Source organism: Nerophis ophidion, linkage group LG01, assembly GCF_033978795.1.
Source record: "Nerophis ophidion isolate RoL-2023_Sa linkage group LG01, RoL_Noph_v1.0, whole genome shotgun sequence".
In the NCBI taxonomy this organism is placed as follows: Eukaryota; Metazoa; Chordata; class Actinopteri; order Syngnathiformes; family Syngnathidae; genus Nerophis; species Nerophis ophidion.
Window position 1 is genome coordinate 84,258,314 of NC_084611.1, and position 13,883 is coordinate 84,272,196.

Sequence of the window (13,883 nt, forward strand, 5' to 3'; positions counted from 1 at the left end):
TCGCAGACGTGGCTCTCGGAGGCGGTGGGAGGAGACGAGTGCATCAACAACAACAACACGTCGCTCACGTAAGAAGAAAACATTCTCGCCTTCTTGTCACTTTCAGGACACTTCATTAGGTACACCCTCTCACATGACACACGTGCATATTTAACGTCGTTCTTGTGCATCATTTTTAAGGTTTTGTTTTGACCCAAAAATGCTAACTGAGCCCTTTTTGATAGAGTAGGTGTACCTAAAGAACTGGCCAGGTATTAGGTATGTTCCTAGCCTTGCCCGATCACAAATATTCTAACATCTTGTGGTGTCACTTTGTAGATTAAGAATCGTTAGTTCGTAATGTGTCATTTTAAAATGAAGACCTCGTATAAAAAAATGACGTATTGCCTTACCTGAGCGTCAAAGCCAGCAACTTGACCTTCATTTTGCATGTTTTTGCTAAGCTATATGCTACTGCTGATGCTACCTTCCTTATTGCCAACACAACCACGAGATGTTTTTTAATGAAATTGTCTCGGGTGGACTTCCCACAGGGTGGAGAACAACCAGAACAGCCAGAACATCTACACGGAGTTTGACGACGACTTCGACGAGGTGGAGAACCCCGTGGGCCAATGCACAGCCTTGTACACCTTTGAAGGTCGACTTTTTAATCACGCCGCAGCACTCTTTTACTCTTTTTACTCTTGGTCAAAAGATAGCACTCAGATGCAGAATAGGGATTAATTCGGCAGGCTTTTATTTTGAAAGCCTCCTTTCACCTCCAGTCAGTCTTCTTTGTCTTTTTTTTTCTTTTTGTTCATTATTTCTTCCTTCTTCTTTATACTTTCTCCTTCCTCTTATTGTATTCTTCCTTCTTCTTCTTTCTTTTTCCTTCTTCTTTGTATTTTCTTCTTCCTCATTTTATTATTCCTTCTTCTTCCTACTTCTTCTTTAACATGATCTTCTTGTCCTTTTTTACTTTCTCTTCTTTTTCTTCCCTCTTTTATTTTTCTTGTATCTACTTCTTCTTATCATTATTGTTATTACTATACAGCCTTCATTCTTCCTTCTTCTTCTTCTTTAACATGATCTTCTTCTGCTTCTTCTTGTCCTTTTTTACTTTGTCTTCTGTTTTTTCTTTTATCTACTTCTTTTTGTTATCATTATTATTATTATACATCCTTCATTCTTCCTTCCGTCTTCCTTTTTTGTTGTACTCTCTCCATCTTCCTCTTCTTTTTTCCTCTCTATTCTGTTCATTCTGCTTCTTTCTTTTTCTTCCTTTGTACATACTTCTTAATTCCTTCTTCCTTCTTCTTTGTACTTTCTCCTTCCTCCTCTGATTTTATTCTGCCTTCTTCTTCATTCTTCCTTCTTCTTCTCCTTCTCTTTCATCTTTCTGCTTCTTGTATTTATCATTATTATTATTATACATCCTTCATTCTTCCTTCCATCTTCCTTCTTCTTCTTTTTTTTTGTTGTACTCTCTCCATCTTCCTCTTCTTTTTTCCTCTCTATTTTGTTCATCCTCCTTTCTTTTTCCTCTTTTGTACATACTTATTCCTTCCTTCTTTGTACTTTCTCCTTCCTCTGATTTTATTCTGCCTTTTTCTTCTTCATTCTTCCTTCTTCTCCTTCTTTCTGCTTCTTGTAATTATCAATATTATTATTATTATTATTATACATCCTTCATTCTTCTATCTTCCATCTTCCTTTTTTGTTGTACTCTCTCTTATCTTCCTCTTTTTCTTCTTCTCTATTTTATTCATCCTTCTTTCTTTGTGCATAACTTCTTCCTTCCTTCTTCCTTGTTCTTTGTACTTTCTCCTTCCTCCTCTTATTTTATTCTTCTTCCTTCTTCTTCTTCTTCTTTTCCTTATTTCCGTTGTCTTTCTTCCTTCATCGTCCTCCTTTCTTATTCCGTCGTTATTCTTCCATCTCCACGCAGGCAACAGCGAGGGCACCATCTCCATCACGGAGGGCGAGCTGCTGAGCGTCATGGAGGAGGACAAAGGGGACGGTTGGATGAGGGTCACCCGGTCCAGCGGCGAGGAAGGCTTCATCCCATCCTCGTACGTCAAGCGCTCCTCCTAACGGAGGTTCGCTCTTTTATTTTTAACTCCTGAATGTATAAAAGTGTTGATCGGCACAGTTAGTGACTTTTTTTTTTTATATTTAACAACCTACTGAAGACACGCCCCCCCACATCCTGATTGGACATTTAACGAAACCACGCCCCCCCCCCCATACATACACACTCACTCCGTAAAATGTTGTGTTGGCTGTTGTTGAAAGGTCACAGTCTGGTTAGCTGCAGCCTGACTGACACTGGATCTCGTCTGCTACCTGTATACTTGCTACCTGCTCCACCCACATGACGCCTATTGTACATTAAATGTCAAACGTGAGAGGACCTGTCCTTTTTATTACCTTTTTTCCCTTTTCCCTCACCACCTGTCCAACCAGATCTGACATCTTCTTGCGTTATTCCTCTTCGCTTCCTCAAGCCAGTCGGGCCTGAGCGCCCCTCATGAAACAGTTCTGTAGAGATGATGTAGTCTTGTTATTTTTCCCACACATACATACATGTGTATATGTATGTGTGTGTATGTATGTGTTTATATTTGTGTATATATATGTGTTTATATGTGTATATATACATATATATATTTATGTATATATGTAGCCGGGGCGGGTCTGCTGCGTCCCGACTACGCTGTTCGTATGTAGTACCGTATTTTCCGCGCTATAAGCCGCCCCGTGTTATAAGCCGCACCTTCAATGAATGGCATATTTAAAAACTTTGTAAACCTATAAGCCGCACCGGGTCATAAGCCGCGCCCACGCTGCGCTAAAGGGAATGTCCAAAAAAACAGTCAGATAGGTCAGTCAAACTTTAATAATACAAACCAGTGTGCGAAAGTGCAATCACAACAATAGTAACACTCAAAATATTGCAGAGCAATAGCAACATCAATAACTCAACTTTGCTCGAACGTTAATGTCACAGCACACAAAATAAACATTTAAAGCTCACCTTCAGAAGTTATTCCTTATCCATAAATCCCTCGAATTTTTCTTCTTCGGTGTCTGAATTAAAAAATTGGGCGAATACGGCATCCAAAATGGCGGGCTCCGTCTCGTCGAAGTCATCAGAGTCAGTGTCGCTGTCCGGCAGTTCCATGAATCTTGCCTTCCTGGACGGATCTTTTTTGAACTATCTTGTTTTTACAATATGCGCGGAAAGTAGCCAGCTTTTCTTGAAAGTCTTTTGGCAGTTGCTGTGAAATAGTAGTCCGTGTGCGGATGGAGAGATTGCGTCTTTTCATGAACCGGAAACACCAAGAAGCACCACCTTTAAAATCATCCAAGTGAAGTTGGCTTGCTGGCGCTGTTGCCTTCATTGGAATAGTGATGGTACTGACACTTCTGCTTGCTGCTCTCTGCTCAACAACCCACTGTTCCAGTTTGTCCTCCAACTGTTGCCATCTTGCTTTGTTCTCTCAAACTCTGTGTTGTCTTCTTTACTTGGCGCAGGTCATCTTGTTGCTTCCTCCACCTAAGCACCATTGACTCATTTATGTTCAATTCTCTCGCTGCTGCTCTATTTCCGTGTTCTTCTGCGTGACTCATTTCCTTGAGTTTGAAGTCTGCGTTGTACGCGTGTCTTTTAGTAGGAGCCATTTTGTGGTCGTCTTTACAGAAACACACAAATTAAATGAATCGGATTAGCCGCGCGCTTCTTCTTCTACGGGGGCGGGTGCTTACCTTGGCGGTTGCGTGCCGTAGAAGAAGAAGCGCTTCCTCTTTCCAGGTGGGCGGGCGCTTACCTTGGCGGTTGCTTACCGTAGAAGAAGAAGCGCTTCCTCTTCTACAGGGAAAAAAGATGGCGGCTGTTTACCGTAGTTGCGAAACCTAAACTCTATGAAAATAAATATTTATATTAATACACATAAAAGGTGCACCGGGTTATAGGCCGCACTGTCATCTTTTGAGAAAAGTGTTGGTTTTTAGGTGCGGCTTATAGCGCGGAAAATACGGTACTCTGCGTTCATTCAATGACATGTGACATGGGGCTGGTTCAACTTCTGACATTCACTTTATTCCTGTATGACAGTGACATGAGACACAATATGAGTGCAATGGTCATCTCCTCTCCACATAACTCCTAACACACACAAAAATATATAAAACACATTGAGCATGTAGGCTACAAAATGGAGGACCCACACACACACACACATACAGGTAAAAGTCTCGGCCAAACAAACTTTCCTTCTCTCGCTCAAAATGGCTATTTTAAACACGCCACTAAACAAAGACCTCCTTAAACACATCTCGAACATTTGCACATCAACATTCTTCCGTTAATTTTGCATTTAAACTCAAAAATTAGACTTTGTTAATCCCATAGCAAAACAACATACCTCTAGCAGTGAGGAACGGCGAAGACTGGCGGGAACGGCAGCTACGCAACCTCATATCCTCAAACTTTCAAAATAAAAGCTCAGATTTGTAAGAATAAAGGAAATACAAAAATAAATCCACAAAAACTTGAATTATGTTACTGACAATCCATATTTAAAGTAAAAAGAAACTAAAACACATCATGTGATGGATTTTGGTGAAATCAATAACAATATGAAATAAATAAAAAATACCAAAATACTTGGCTTCACGGTGGAAGAGGGGTTAGTGCGTCTGCCTCACAATACGAAGGTCCTGCAGTCCTGGGTTCAATCCCAGGCTCGGGGTCTTTCTGTGTGGAGTTTGCATGTTCTCCCCGTGACTGCGTGGGTTCCCTCCGGGTACTCAGGCTTCCTCCCACTTCCAAAAAACATGCACCTGGGGATAGGTTGATTGGCAACACTAAATTTGGCCCTAGTGTGTGAATGTGAGTGTGAATGTTGTCTGTCTATCTGTGTTGGCCCTGCGATGAGGTGGCGACTTGTCCAGGGTGTACCCCGCCTTCCGCCCGATTGTAGCTGAGATAGGCGCCAGCTCCCCCCGCAACCCCAAAAGGGAATAAGCGGTAGAAATGGATGGATATATATATATATATATATATATATATATATATATATATACACACACACATGTATATACACATATACATGTATATATACACAAAAATGTATTACATTTTTTATTAATTTTTTTATATTCTTAAAAGAGGTTGATTTAAAAAAAACATTGCAAAAACACCACAAACAATTGGGAGAAGTTTGGAGTCATTTTTTGACAAGGTGGGGGGGGGGCTGATTATAAGTATTAACACATGAATAATGTAAAAACAGTAAAAAGACTGTATAGTTAAGTCAAAAAATGTTTGCAGCACAAACATTTGGGGAGATTCTGATGAGATGGGGGGGGCTGGTTGTGAATAATGACACGTTAAATAAAAAAAAACGAGAGTTGTCAGACAAAAAAATGTTGCAGCACTAACATTTATTGAGGACAAGGTGGGGGTCTGGGTGACGAAACTGCTCAGGAAATGTCATTTACAATAACTTAAAAATGGGAACGGCAGCAATAAATGTCAGTGTTGTTGTATTACTCCCAAAAGGGGGGGGGGGGGGGGGGGGGGGTGTCAAGGTGGTCCACATCCAGCATCGTGTTCCAACCCCTCCCTAAAAGCTGGAGCCTATCCCAGCAGAGGGCAGAGAGAGCGGACACTCAGGACTGTCATCAGCAGGACTTTTATTATTTACAATTATTACACATGTTTTAGGAATGTAGGCGTACGTTTGAACCCTAATCTTCTGACTGCGAAGCAGACATGTTAGCCACTAGTCCACCGTGCTTTTAAGAAAAAAAAAAGTTTTTCAGTGGTTGGTCTTTGCAAACGAGGTAGAAGGTGTGGTTTTACCGCCAACCTGAGGAGCGAATGGAGGTGCAACAAAAGATGGAGATGTAGTAGTAGTAATAATAATAATAATCCAGTGTTGTTCATGTCTTGTCTTGCGTGCACTGGCATCCACACCTGCTCGCTTTTCTTCCACGTCACATTTCTCCCGTCCAAAGGCAAAACCTAGTAACTCACTTCCACCTGATTTGGAGAAAACAAAGGAAAACCAATCTATCTCGATGCTGTCTTACAAAGATCTACAAAGTCATCAAACATATAGATGTTTTCTTGAGCTTTCATTTTCTTGCCGATTGAGCCATGGATTGAATTTGCTCTCATGAACGTGTGCCCTTTCTCCAGATATTTTATCACAATCTCGGGTGGGCCCCATTCTGCGTTTGCACAACGGGCAAGAGCCGTGTAGAGCGTCCAGTTTTTATTTGGACCTCCACAGTTATCTGCCCAAAAGAGTATGCATGGGGAAGAATCAAGAACAATACATTTACTGAAGGTGTTTGCAGCGTCCTGGGCCAATCTTCCAAATATCCCCTCGTGCCATAATATCACATAATCAGGTTGACGGTCGGCCCCCATTCGTGCAAATGTCTCATTAAAGACAATAAGGCGACTGACAGAGAAGCTCCGATTGGTCCCTTGAGATACTAGGTTTTTCTGTTGTATCTACGCGGTTATGTGGTAGTTGCTAGGTCCTGCCATGCGCGTAACAGCTTACTTACGGAACAAATTACAATATCGCATACACTAATGTAAAGCATGTCAGCTAGGAACTCCAAAATTGAGTTACTGGGTTTTGGCTTTGGACGTGAGATTTTGGATCAGGAGAGTTGTTGGGGCTGCTTGGCGCTGATCTCCACGGGCTCCAGTTTGTCCGAGAGCACGCAAAGAATTTTGTCGAACTTGTCGTAGCGCTCCTTCCTGTCGGCCTGCGCCCCCGCCTGACCCCAGAAGAGGCGCAGGGCGAACTCGGTGCGTAGCGCCTCCAACATCTCGGGGATGGGCGTCCACCCTGCTGGGCGCGAGAGAGAGTGTGAGGGACCAGGTGAGCATGTGTGTGTGTGTGTGTGTGTACCTGTGAGCAGAGTGTGTGCGTGCTGCTGGTGGTCGCGGGCGTGCAGCGCGGTGTGGCGAGCGCTCTGGAGGACGTCGTAGAGGAGCTGACAGCCTCGCTCGCTGTTCTCCACGGGGTCCTCGCCCTCCATGAGCATCAGCAGAGGAACCAGGTGAGGAACGGCCACGGGACCTCCAACCACCGAGTCTGAGCAAAGAAAAACATATTTGGTCATTTATCGCCGATGCAGTATTGGCCGAAACAACATTAATCTGATACAATATCAGCAAAAATCCTGATTCGAATTCTTCCAATTCTAAATTTTGGGACCAAAAAAAAAAATGTACTGTATATATTTCTTTTTTTTCCACACACACACACACACACACACATATGTGTGTATATATACATATATATATGCGTGTGTATATATATATATACATATATATATATATATATATATATGTGTGTGTGTGTGTGTATATACATATATATATGTGTATGTATAAATTTATATATATGTGTGTATATATACATTTCTATATGTGTGTGTATATATATATGTGTACATATACATATATATACATATATACATATGCATATATACATATATATATATACATATGTATATATACATATATATGCGTATATATACGTATATATATGTGTATATATACATATATACATGCGTATATATACATTTGTGACTATATATATATATACAAATGTGTATATATACATTTATATGCGTATATATATGTGTATCTATACATATATATGTGTATATATACATATATATGTGTAAATATACATATATATGTATATATATATGTACATATATATATATACACACACACATATGTGTATATATGTGCATATAAATATGTAAATATACACACACATATATAAAAATATTTTTTATTCATTTATCTATTTATTTATAAAAAAATATATTTTTTTAGGCCATCTTCATGTAACAAGTAGTGAAGTGAAGTGAATTATATTTATATAGCGCTTTTCTCAAGTGACTCAAAGCGCTTTACATAGTGAAACCCAATATCTAAGTTCCATTTAAACCAGTGTGGGTGGCACTGGGAGCAGGTGGGTAAAGTGTCTTGCCCAAGGACACAACGGCAGTAACTAGGATGGCACAAGCGGGAATCGAACCTGCAACCCTCAAGTTGTTGGCACGGCCACTCTACCAACCGAGCTATGCGGAATATTTCTAACCTGTAACTTGTTCTAAAAAAAAATAGTTTCATTATAATTATCAAACTAAATGATACAATGCAAGAATAGGTTAGGGAATATATGGTATCGCTGGGTGCCTTTATCCAGATCCTAACCAAAAGGTACTTCTTGAGTAAAATTTGCCCTTAGTGCGTTCTGCTGCCCTCTAGTGGTCAAACAATGAGGCAGCAGTCAAGTCAAGAAGGATTAAGAAGGCCAGTAAACAACAATGGAGGACATTTGTTGGCGTCAGGAAGTGTGCCTAGTCCCGCCCCTTTCCGTACACGCCCACTGCCAGAAAACGGGACTAGCTCAGCGCTCACCGTCCCGCTCGACCAGCGACTTCATGAAGGGCTTGAGGGTCTTCTCAAACAGGATGGCGCTCTCCGTGTGGTTCCTCCTCAGCGCCCGCCACGTCATCTCCAGCCGCAGCACCTGCGCACACGCACAAAAACACCGACCCCCGTGAGCGCCGTGTCCACGCCGCCCCCAGCCGGACTCTGGGGGAGTTCTCCCCGCGCCAACCCACCTGAGGCATCTCCAGGGCCTTCATGAAGGCGGAGAAGGCGTACAGGTTGTGGGCGTGGTCTTTCAGAGCCTGGGCCAGCAGGATGAACTTGTGCAAGACGGTCGCCCTCTGGCTCACGGTGCCGGTGCAGCCCAGGATGTCCACGGCCACGCCCAGCGCTATCAGGTGATGCCTGCAGGGCACGTGACGCCAGCGCTTCAGTGAATACAGCCTCAAACATCACCCCGTACTGTACTTCTACTTTACCATCATTTTTCACAACGACTCTCATTTAGCCTCTAAAGGCTTAGCGGCCACATGTGTGGACAGCACCCTTTAGCTCTTTTTTTACAAAATTGTGTACACTACTGAATTGGGGTCTTATGGCCACTTATGTGGACACTCACACTGCTATCAGGTGATGTCAGAAGAGTATAACATACAATGGACTCGTCAGACCACAGAACACTTTTCCACTTTGCATCAGTCCATCTTAGATGATCTCGGGCTCAGAGAAGCCGGCGGCGTTTCTGGATGTTGTTGATAAATGGCTTTCGCTTTGCAGAGTAAAGCTTTAACTTGCACTTACAGATGTAGCAACAAACTGTATTTAGTGACAGTGGTTTTCTGAAGTGTTCCTGAGCCCATGTGGTGATATCCTTTAGAGATTGATGTCGGTTTTTGATACAGTGCCGTCTGAGGGATCGAAGGTCACGGTCATTCAATGTTGGTTTCCGGCCATGCCGCTTACGTGGAGTGATTTCTCCAGATTCTCTGAACCTTTTGATGATTTTACGGACCGTAGATGGTAAAATCCCTAAATTCCTTGCAATAGCTTGTTGAGAAATGTTGTTCTTAAACTGTTCGACAATTTGCTTACAATTTGGTGACCCTTGCCCCATCCTTTCTTCTGAAAGACTGAGTATTTTTTGGGAAGCTGTTTTTATACCCAATCATGGCACCCACCTGTTCCCAATTAGCCGGCACACCTGTGGGATGTTGCAAATAAGTGTTTGATGAGCATTCCTCAACTTTATCAGTATTTATTGCCACCTTTCCCAACCTCTTTGTCACGTGTTGCTGGCATCATATTCTAACGTTAATGATTTGCAAAAAAAAAATGTTTATCAGTTTAAACATCAAATATGCAATGATTTGCAAATCATTGTATTCCGTTTATATTTATATCCAACACAATTTCCCAACTCATATGGAAACGAGGTTCGTATTTTAATGTTGGAGAGATACGTTTTTTCTAAGGTGGTACTTGATGGAAAAAAAAAGTTTAAGAAAAAGTTTAAGAAGTTGATTATACATTTTGATTATTTTTCTTTGTTTGTAGTTGGTTGTTTTTTTTGACATTTTTGTCAAAGAAACATTTGGGTTTTTTTATGGCAAAAAACAAGAAATATGCACAATTTTTCCCCAAAATATATTTCGAAGTTAAATATTTGATGTGAAGTAACTGGAACCTTCAATAACAACATTTTGTCACCGATTCTGTTCATAACTTTTATGGACAGAATTTCTAGGCGCAGTCAAGGGGTTGAGGGGATCCGGTTTGGTAACCGCAGGATTAGGTCTCTGCTTTTTACAGATGATGTGGTCCTGATGGCTTCATCTGACCCGGATCTTCAGCTCTCACTGGATCGGTTCACAGCCGAGTGTGAACGACCGGAATGAGAATCAGCACCTCCAAGTCCGAGTCCATGGTTCTCGCCCGGAAAAGGGTGGAATGCCATCTCCGGGTTGGGGAGGAGACCCTGCCCCAAGTGGAGGAGTTCAAGTACCTAGGAGTCTTGTTCACGAGTGAGGGAAGAGTGGATCGTGAGATCGACAGACGGATCGGTGCGGCGTCTAAAGTAATGCGGACGTTGTATCGATCGTTGTGGTGAAGAAGGAGCTGAGCCGGAAGGCAAAGCTCTCAATTACCGGTCGATCTACGTTCCCATCCTCACCTATGGTCATGAGCTTTGGGGTATTGACCGAAAGGATAAGATCACGGGTACAAGCGGCCGAAATGAGTTTCCTCCGCCGAGTGGCGGGCTCTCCCTTAGAGATAGGGTGAGAAGCGCTGCCATCCGGGAGGAACTCAAAGTAAAGCCGCTGCTCCTCCACATCGAGAGGAGCCAGATGAGGTGGTTCGGGCATCTGGTCAGGATGCCGCCCGAACGCCTCCCTAGGGAGGTGTTTAGGGCATGTCCAACCGGTAGGAGGCCACGGGGAAGACCCAGGACACGTTGGGAAGACTATGTCTCCCGGCTGGCCTGGGAACGCCTCGGGATCCCCCGGGAAGAGCTAGACAAAGTGGCTGGAGATAGGGAAGTCTGGGCTTCCCTGCTTAGGCTGCTGCCCCCCGCGACCCGACCTCGGATAAGCGGAGGATGATGGATGGATGGATGGATGGAACATTTTTTGAACAATGACAGTTTTTAAGTTAAAAAAAACAACAACCTGCATGTCAACATTGCAACTTTTTCTTGTTACATTTCTCCAGTTTGCTCAGTTACTCCACTTTTTAAAGTTTTTTTTCTTAAATTACAATGTTTAAATGTGCCACAGGTCTTTAAAAAAATTAGCTGCGGGCGGTAAATTACCCTCGGGTCGCACTTTGGACACTCCTGTTCTCACGTTTTAGTAGAGTTAACTGTCATGTAAGCATAAGAAGAAAAAAAAAAATTAATTAATGGTCATTTTTGTGTGTGTTTGTTTTGGGGATGAGGGAATTAATCTGTATCAATCTCCTGTTTCCACGCCAATGTTCTTCTGAGCAGTAATCTAGTAAACACCGACTCAACAGCGCCCCTGCTGGTTGCCGGCAAGTATCACACGCCTTCTTGCCTCACTAGCTTCATTCAGGTTTGACCAACAATTTGTGTACCTCTCCAGCAGGTCTTGCCGTAACTGGCGCCCGTGAGGCAGGGTGACGAGCTCCAGGCCCGACCCCACTCCCATAATCCTCCTCTGCTCGTCCGTCACTCCCACAATACGGGCCACCTTCAGCAAACAAACCTTCAGCAAACAAAACAAAAACAAAGTTATCAAGCGTCGCCCTAAAAGTGTTCACACTGTAAGTATTGTACTTATTACGCCTCAGCTGTTTCATTCTAATGTGCATCTTAGATGTAGTTTTCATTAACATATTTAGAGGTGTTAAAATCGCCATGTAAAATTGCTAATGCTAATCGCTCGGGATTGGCACCGTTTACTTTTGAACCGCTACAGTACCAATTCCCGGTACTTGGTAATCAATACCGGTACTCAACGGTAGCAATTTTCGGTACTTTTGTGTATGGTAAATAAACATTAAAGGCCTACTGAAACCCACTACTACCGTCCACGCAGTCTGATAGTTTATATATCAATGATGAAATATTAACATTGCAACACATGCCAATACGGCCGGTTTAGTTTACTAAATTGCAATTTTTAATTTCCCGCGAAGTATCTTGTTGAAAACGTCGCGGAATGGTAGCGGACATGTTCTCCAGCACTGATCACGGCTAAAAGTAGTCTGTTTTTATCGGATAATTACACAGTATTCTGGACATCTGTGTTGCTGAATCTTTTTGCAATTTGTTCAATTAATAATGGAGACATCAAAGAAGAAAGCTGTAGGTGGGAAGCGGTGTATTGCAGCCGGCTGTAGCAACACAAACACGGCCGGTGTTTGTTTGTTTGTTCTGAAGCTTTAATAGGGAACAGAGCAGTCAAGCGAACATGGTTTTGTACCACAGTGGTTCTCAACCTTTTTTCAGTGATGTACCCCCTGTGAAATTTTTTTTAATTCAAGTACCCCCTAATCAGAGCAAAGCATTTTTGGTTGAAAAAAAGAGAGAAAGAAGTAAAATACAGCACTATGTCATCAGTTTCTGATATTAAATTGTATAAAAGTGCAAAATATTGCTCATTTGTGTAGTGGTCTTTGTTGAACTATTTGGAAAAAAAGATTATAAAAATAACTAAAAAACTTGTTGAAAAATAAACAAGTGATTCAATTATAAATAAAGGTTTTTTTACACATCAACTTAAAGTGCCCTCTTTGGGGATTGTAATAGAGATCCATCTGAATTCATGAACTTAATTCTAAACAATTTCTTCACAAAAAAAGAAATCTTTAACATCAATATTTATGGAAACATGTCCACCAAAAAATCTAGCTGTCAACACTGAATATTGCAGTTTTGCATTTCTTTTCACAGTTTATGAACTTACATTCATATTTTGTTGAAGTATTATTCGATAAATATATTCATAAAGGATTTTTTAATTGTTGCTATTTTTAGAATATATTTTTTAAATCTCACGTACCCCACGCGTAACCCCATTTGAGAACCACTGCTCTACCACATGTCAACCGGCAGGTTTTCGGTGAGAAAATCGTGGTAATAAGTCGGCTCTTACCGTAAACATGAGCGGAGCTTGTGTCGTTCCTCCTGCAGCTGTCAAAGAGGCAGCTGAGACTCTCTCGGCTCCTCCATGGCTTCCCTCAGAGACACTGGCGGTCACCACACCCCTCCGACTTTCAGGTATGACTATATAATCCCACTAAAACACTAGTAACACAATAAGCAGATAAGGGTGTTTCCAGAATTATCGTAGTAAATGTGTCTAATAACATCTGAATCGCTCCTCACTGCCCTCGTCTCTTTTTTTTTCTTCCAGTCCTTCACTCTCACTATCCTCATCCACAAATCTTTCATCCTCGCTCAAATTAATGGGGAAATTGTCGCTTTCTCGGTCTGAATCGCTCTAGCTGCTGGTGGCCATGATTGTAAAACAATGTGAGGAGCTCTACAACCAGTGACGTCTGCTACTTCCGGTACAGGCAAGGCTTTTTTTTATTAGCGACCAAAAGTTGCGAATTTTATCGTCGATGTTCTCTACTAAATCCTTTCAGCGAAAATATGGCAATATCGCGAAATGATCAAGTATGACACCTGCTATCCCCATTTAAATAAGAAAATCTCATTTCAGTAGGCCTTTAACAAATTGTCTTTAATGATAAAATTGTATTTTTTATTGCCACATTTAAAAATGAGATGATAATAAAAACTGCTGTCCAGTTGTTGTTTTGTTTTTTTGCAAGTATGACATTACATTGCAATTAAAGTTACAAGTCCAAGATGTCAGATGGCAGTAGTGTATATTTTATAGTGTTTTTTGTTGCGCCCTAAAAAGTGTTAATACTTCAAATGCACCAGCTGTTTGATTGTAACGTGCATCTTTGTTGTAGACATACTTGC

The 13,883-nt window shown here is 41.8% G+C and overlaps 2 protein-coding genes across 7 annotated transcripts in view; one reads left to right on the forward strand and one right to left on the reverse strand.

The window, feature by feature from the left end:
* The window catches only part of LOC133560844 (cdc42-interacting protein 4 homolog), a 37,842-nt gene extending 35,452 nt beyond the window's left edge, over positions 1-2,390 (forward strand). For all 3 annotated transcript variants that reach the window (XM_061913833.1, XM_061913840.1, XM_061913847.1), the window contains 3 exons: positions 7-68; positions 534-640; positions 1,931-2,390. In XM_061913833.1, the coding sequence (XP_061769817.1) occupies positions 7-68; positions 534-640; positions 1,931-2,076 (315 nt within the window). In that variant the 3' untranslated portion in view covers positions 2,077-2,390. The remainder of the gene's footprint in view (positions 1-6; positions 69-533; positions 641-1,930) is intronic.
* Positions 2,391-5,410: 3,020 nt separating this feature from the next.
* sh2d3a (SH2 domain containing 3A) overlaps positions 5,411-13,883 on the reverse strand; it is a 38,724-nt gene continuing 30,251 nt past the window's right edge. For 3 of the 4 annotated variants that reach the window (XM_061913796.1, XM_061913804.1, XM_061913823.1), the window contains 5 exons: positions 11,519-11,634; positions 8,659-8,830; positions 8,453-8,564; positions 6,921-7,106; positions 5,411-6,860 (listed from right to left, as the gene is read on the reverse strand). In XM_061913796.1, coding sequence (XP_061769780.1) covers positions 6,667-6,860; positions 6,921-7,106; positions 8,453-8,564; positions 8,659-8,830; positions 11,519-11,634 — 780 coding nt within the window. In that variant the 3' untranslated portion in view covers positions 5,411-6,666. The remainder of the gene's footprint in view (positions 6,861-6,920; positions 7,107-8,452; positions 8,565-8,658; positions 8,831-11,518; positions 11,635-13,883) is intronic. The other variant, XM_061913813.1, reaches the window with a different exon arrangement.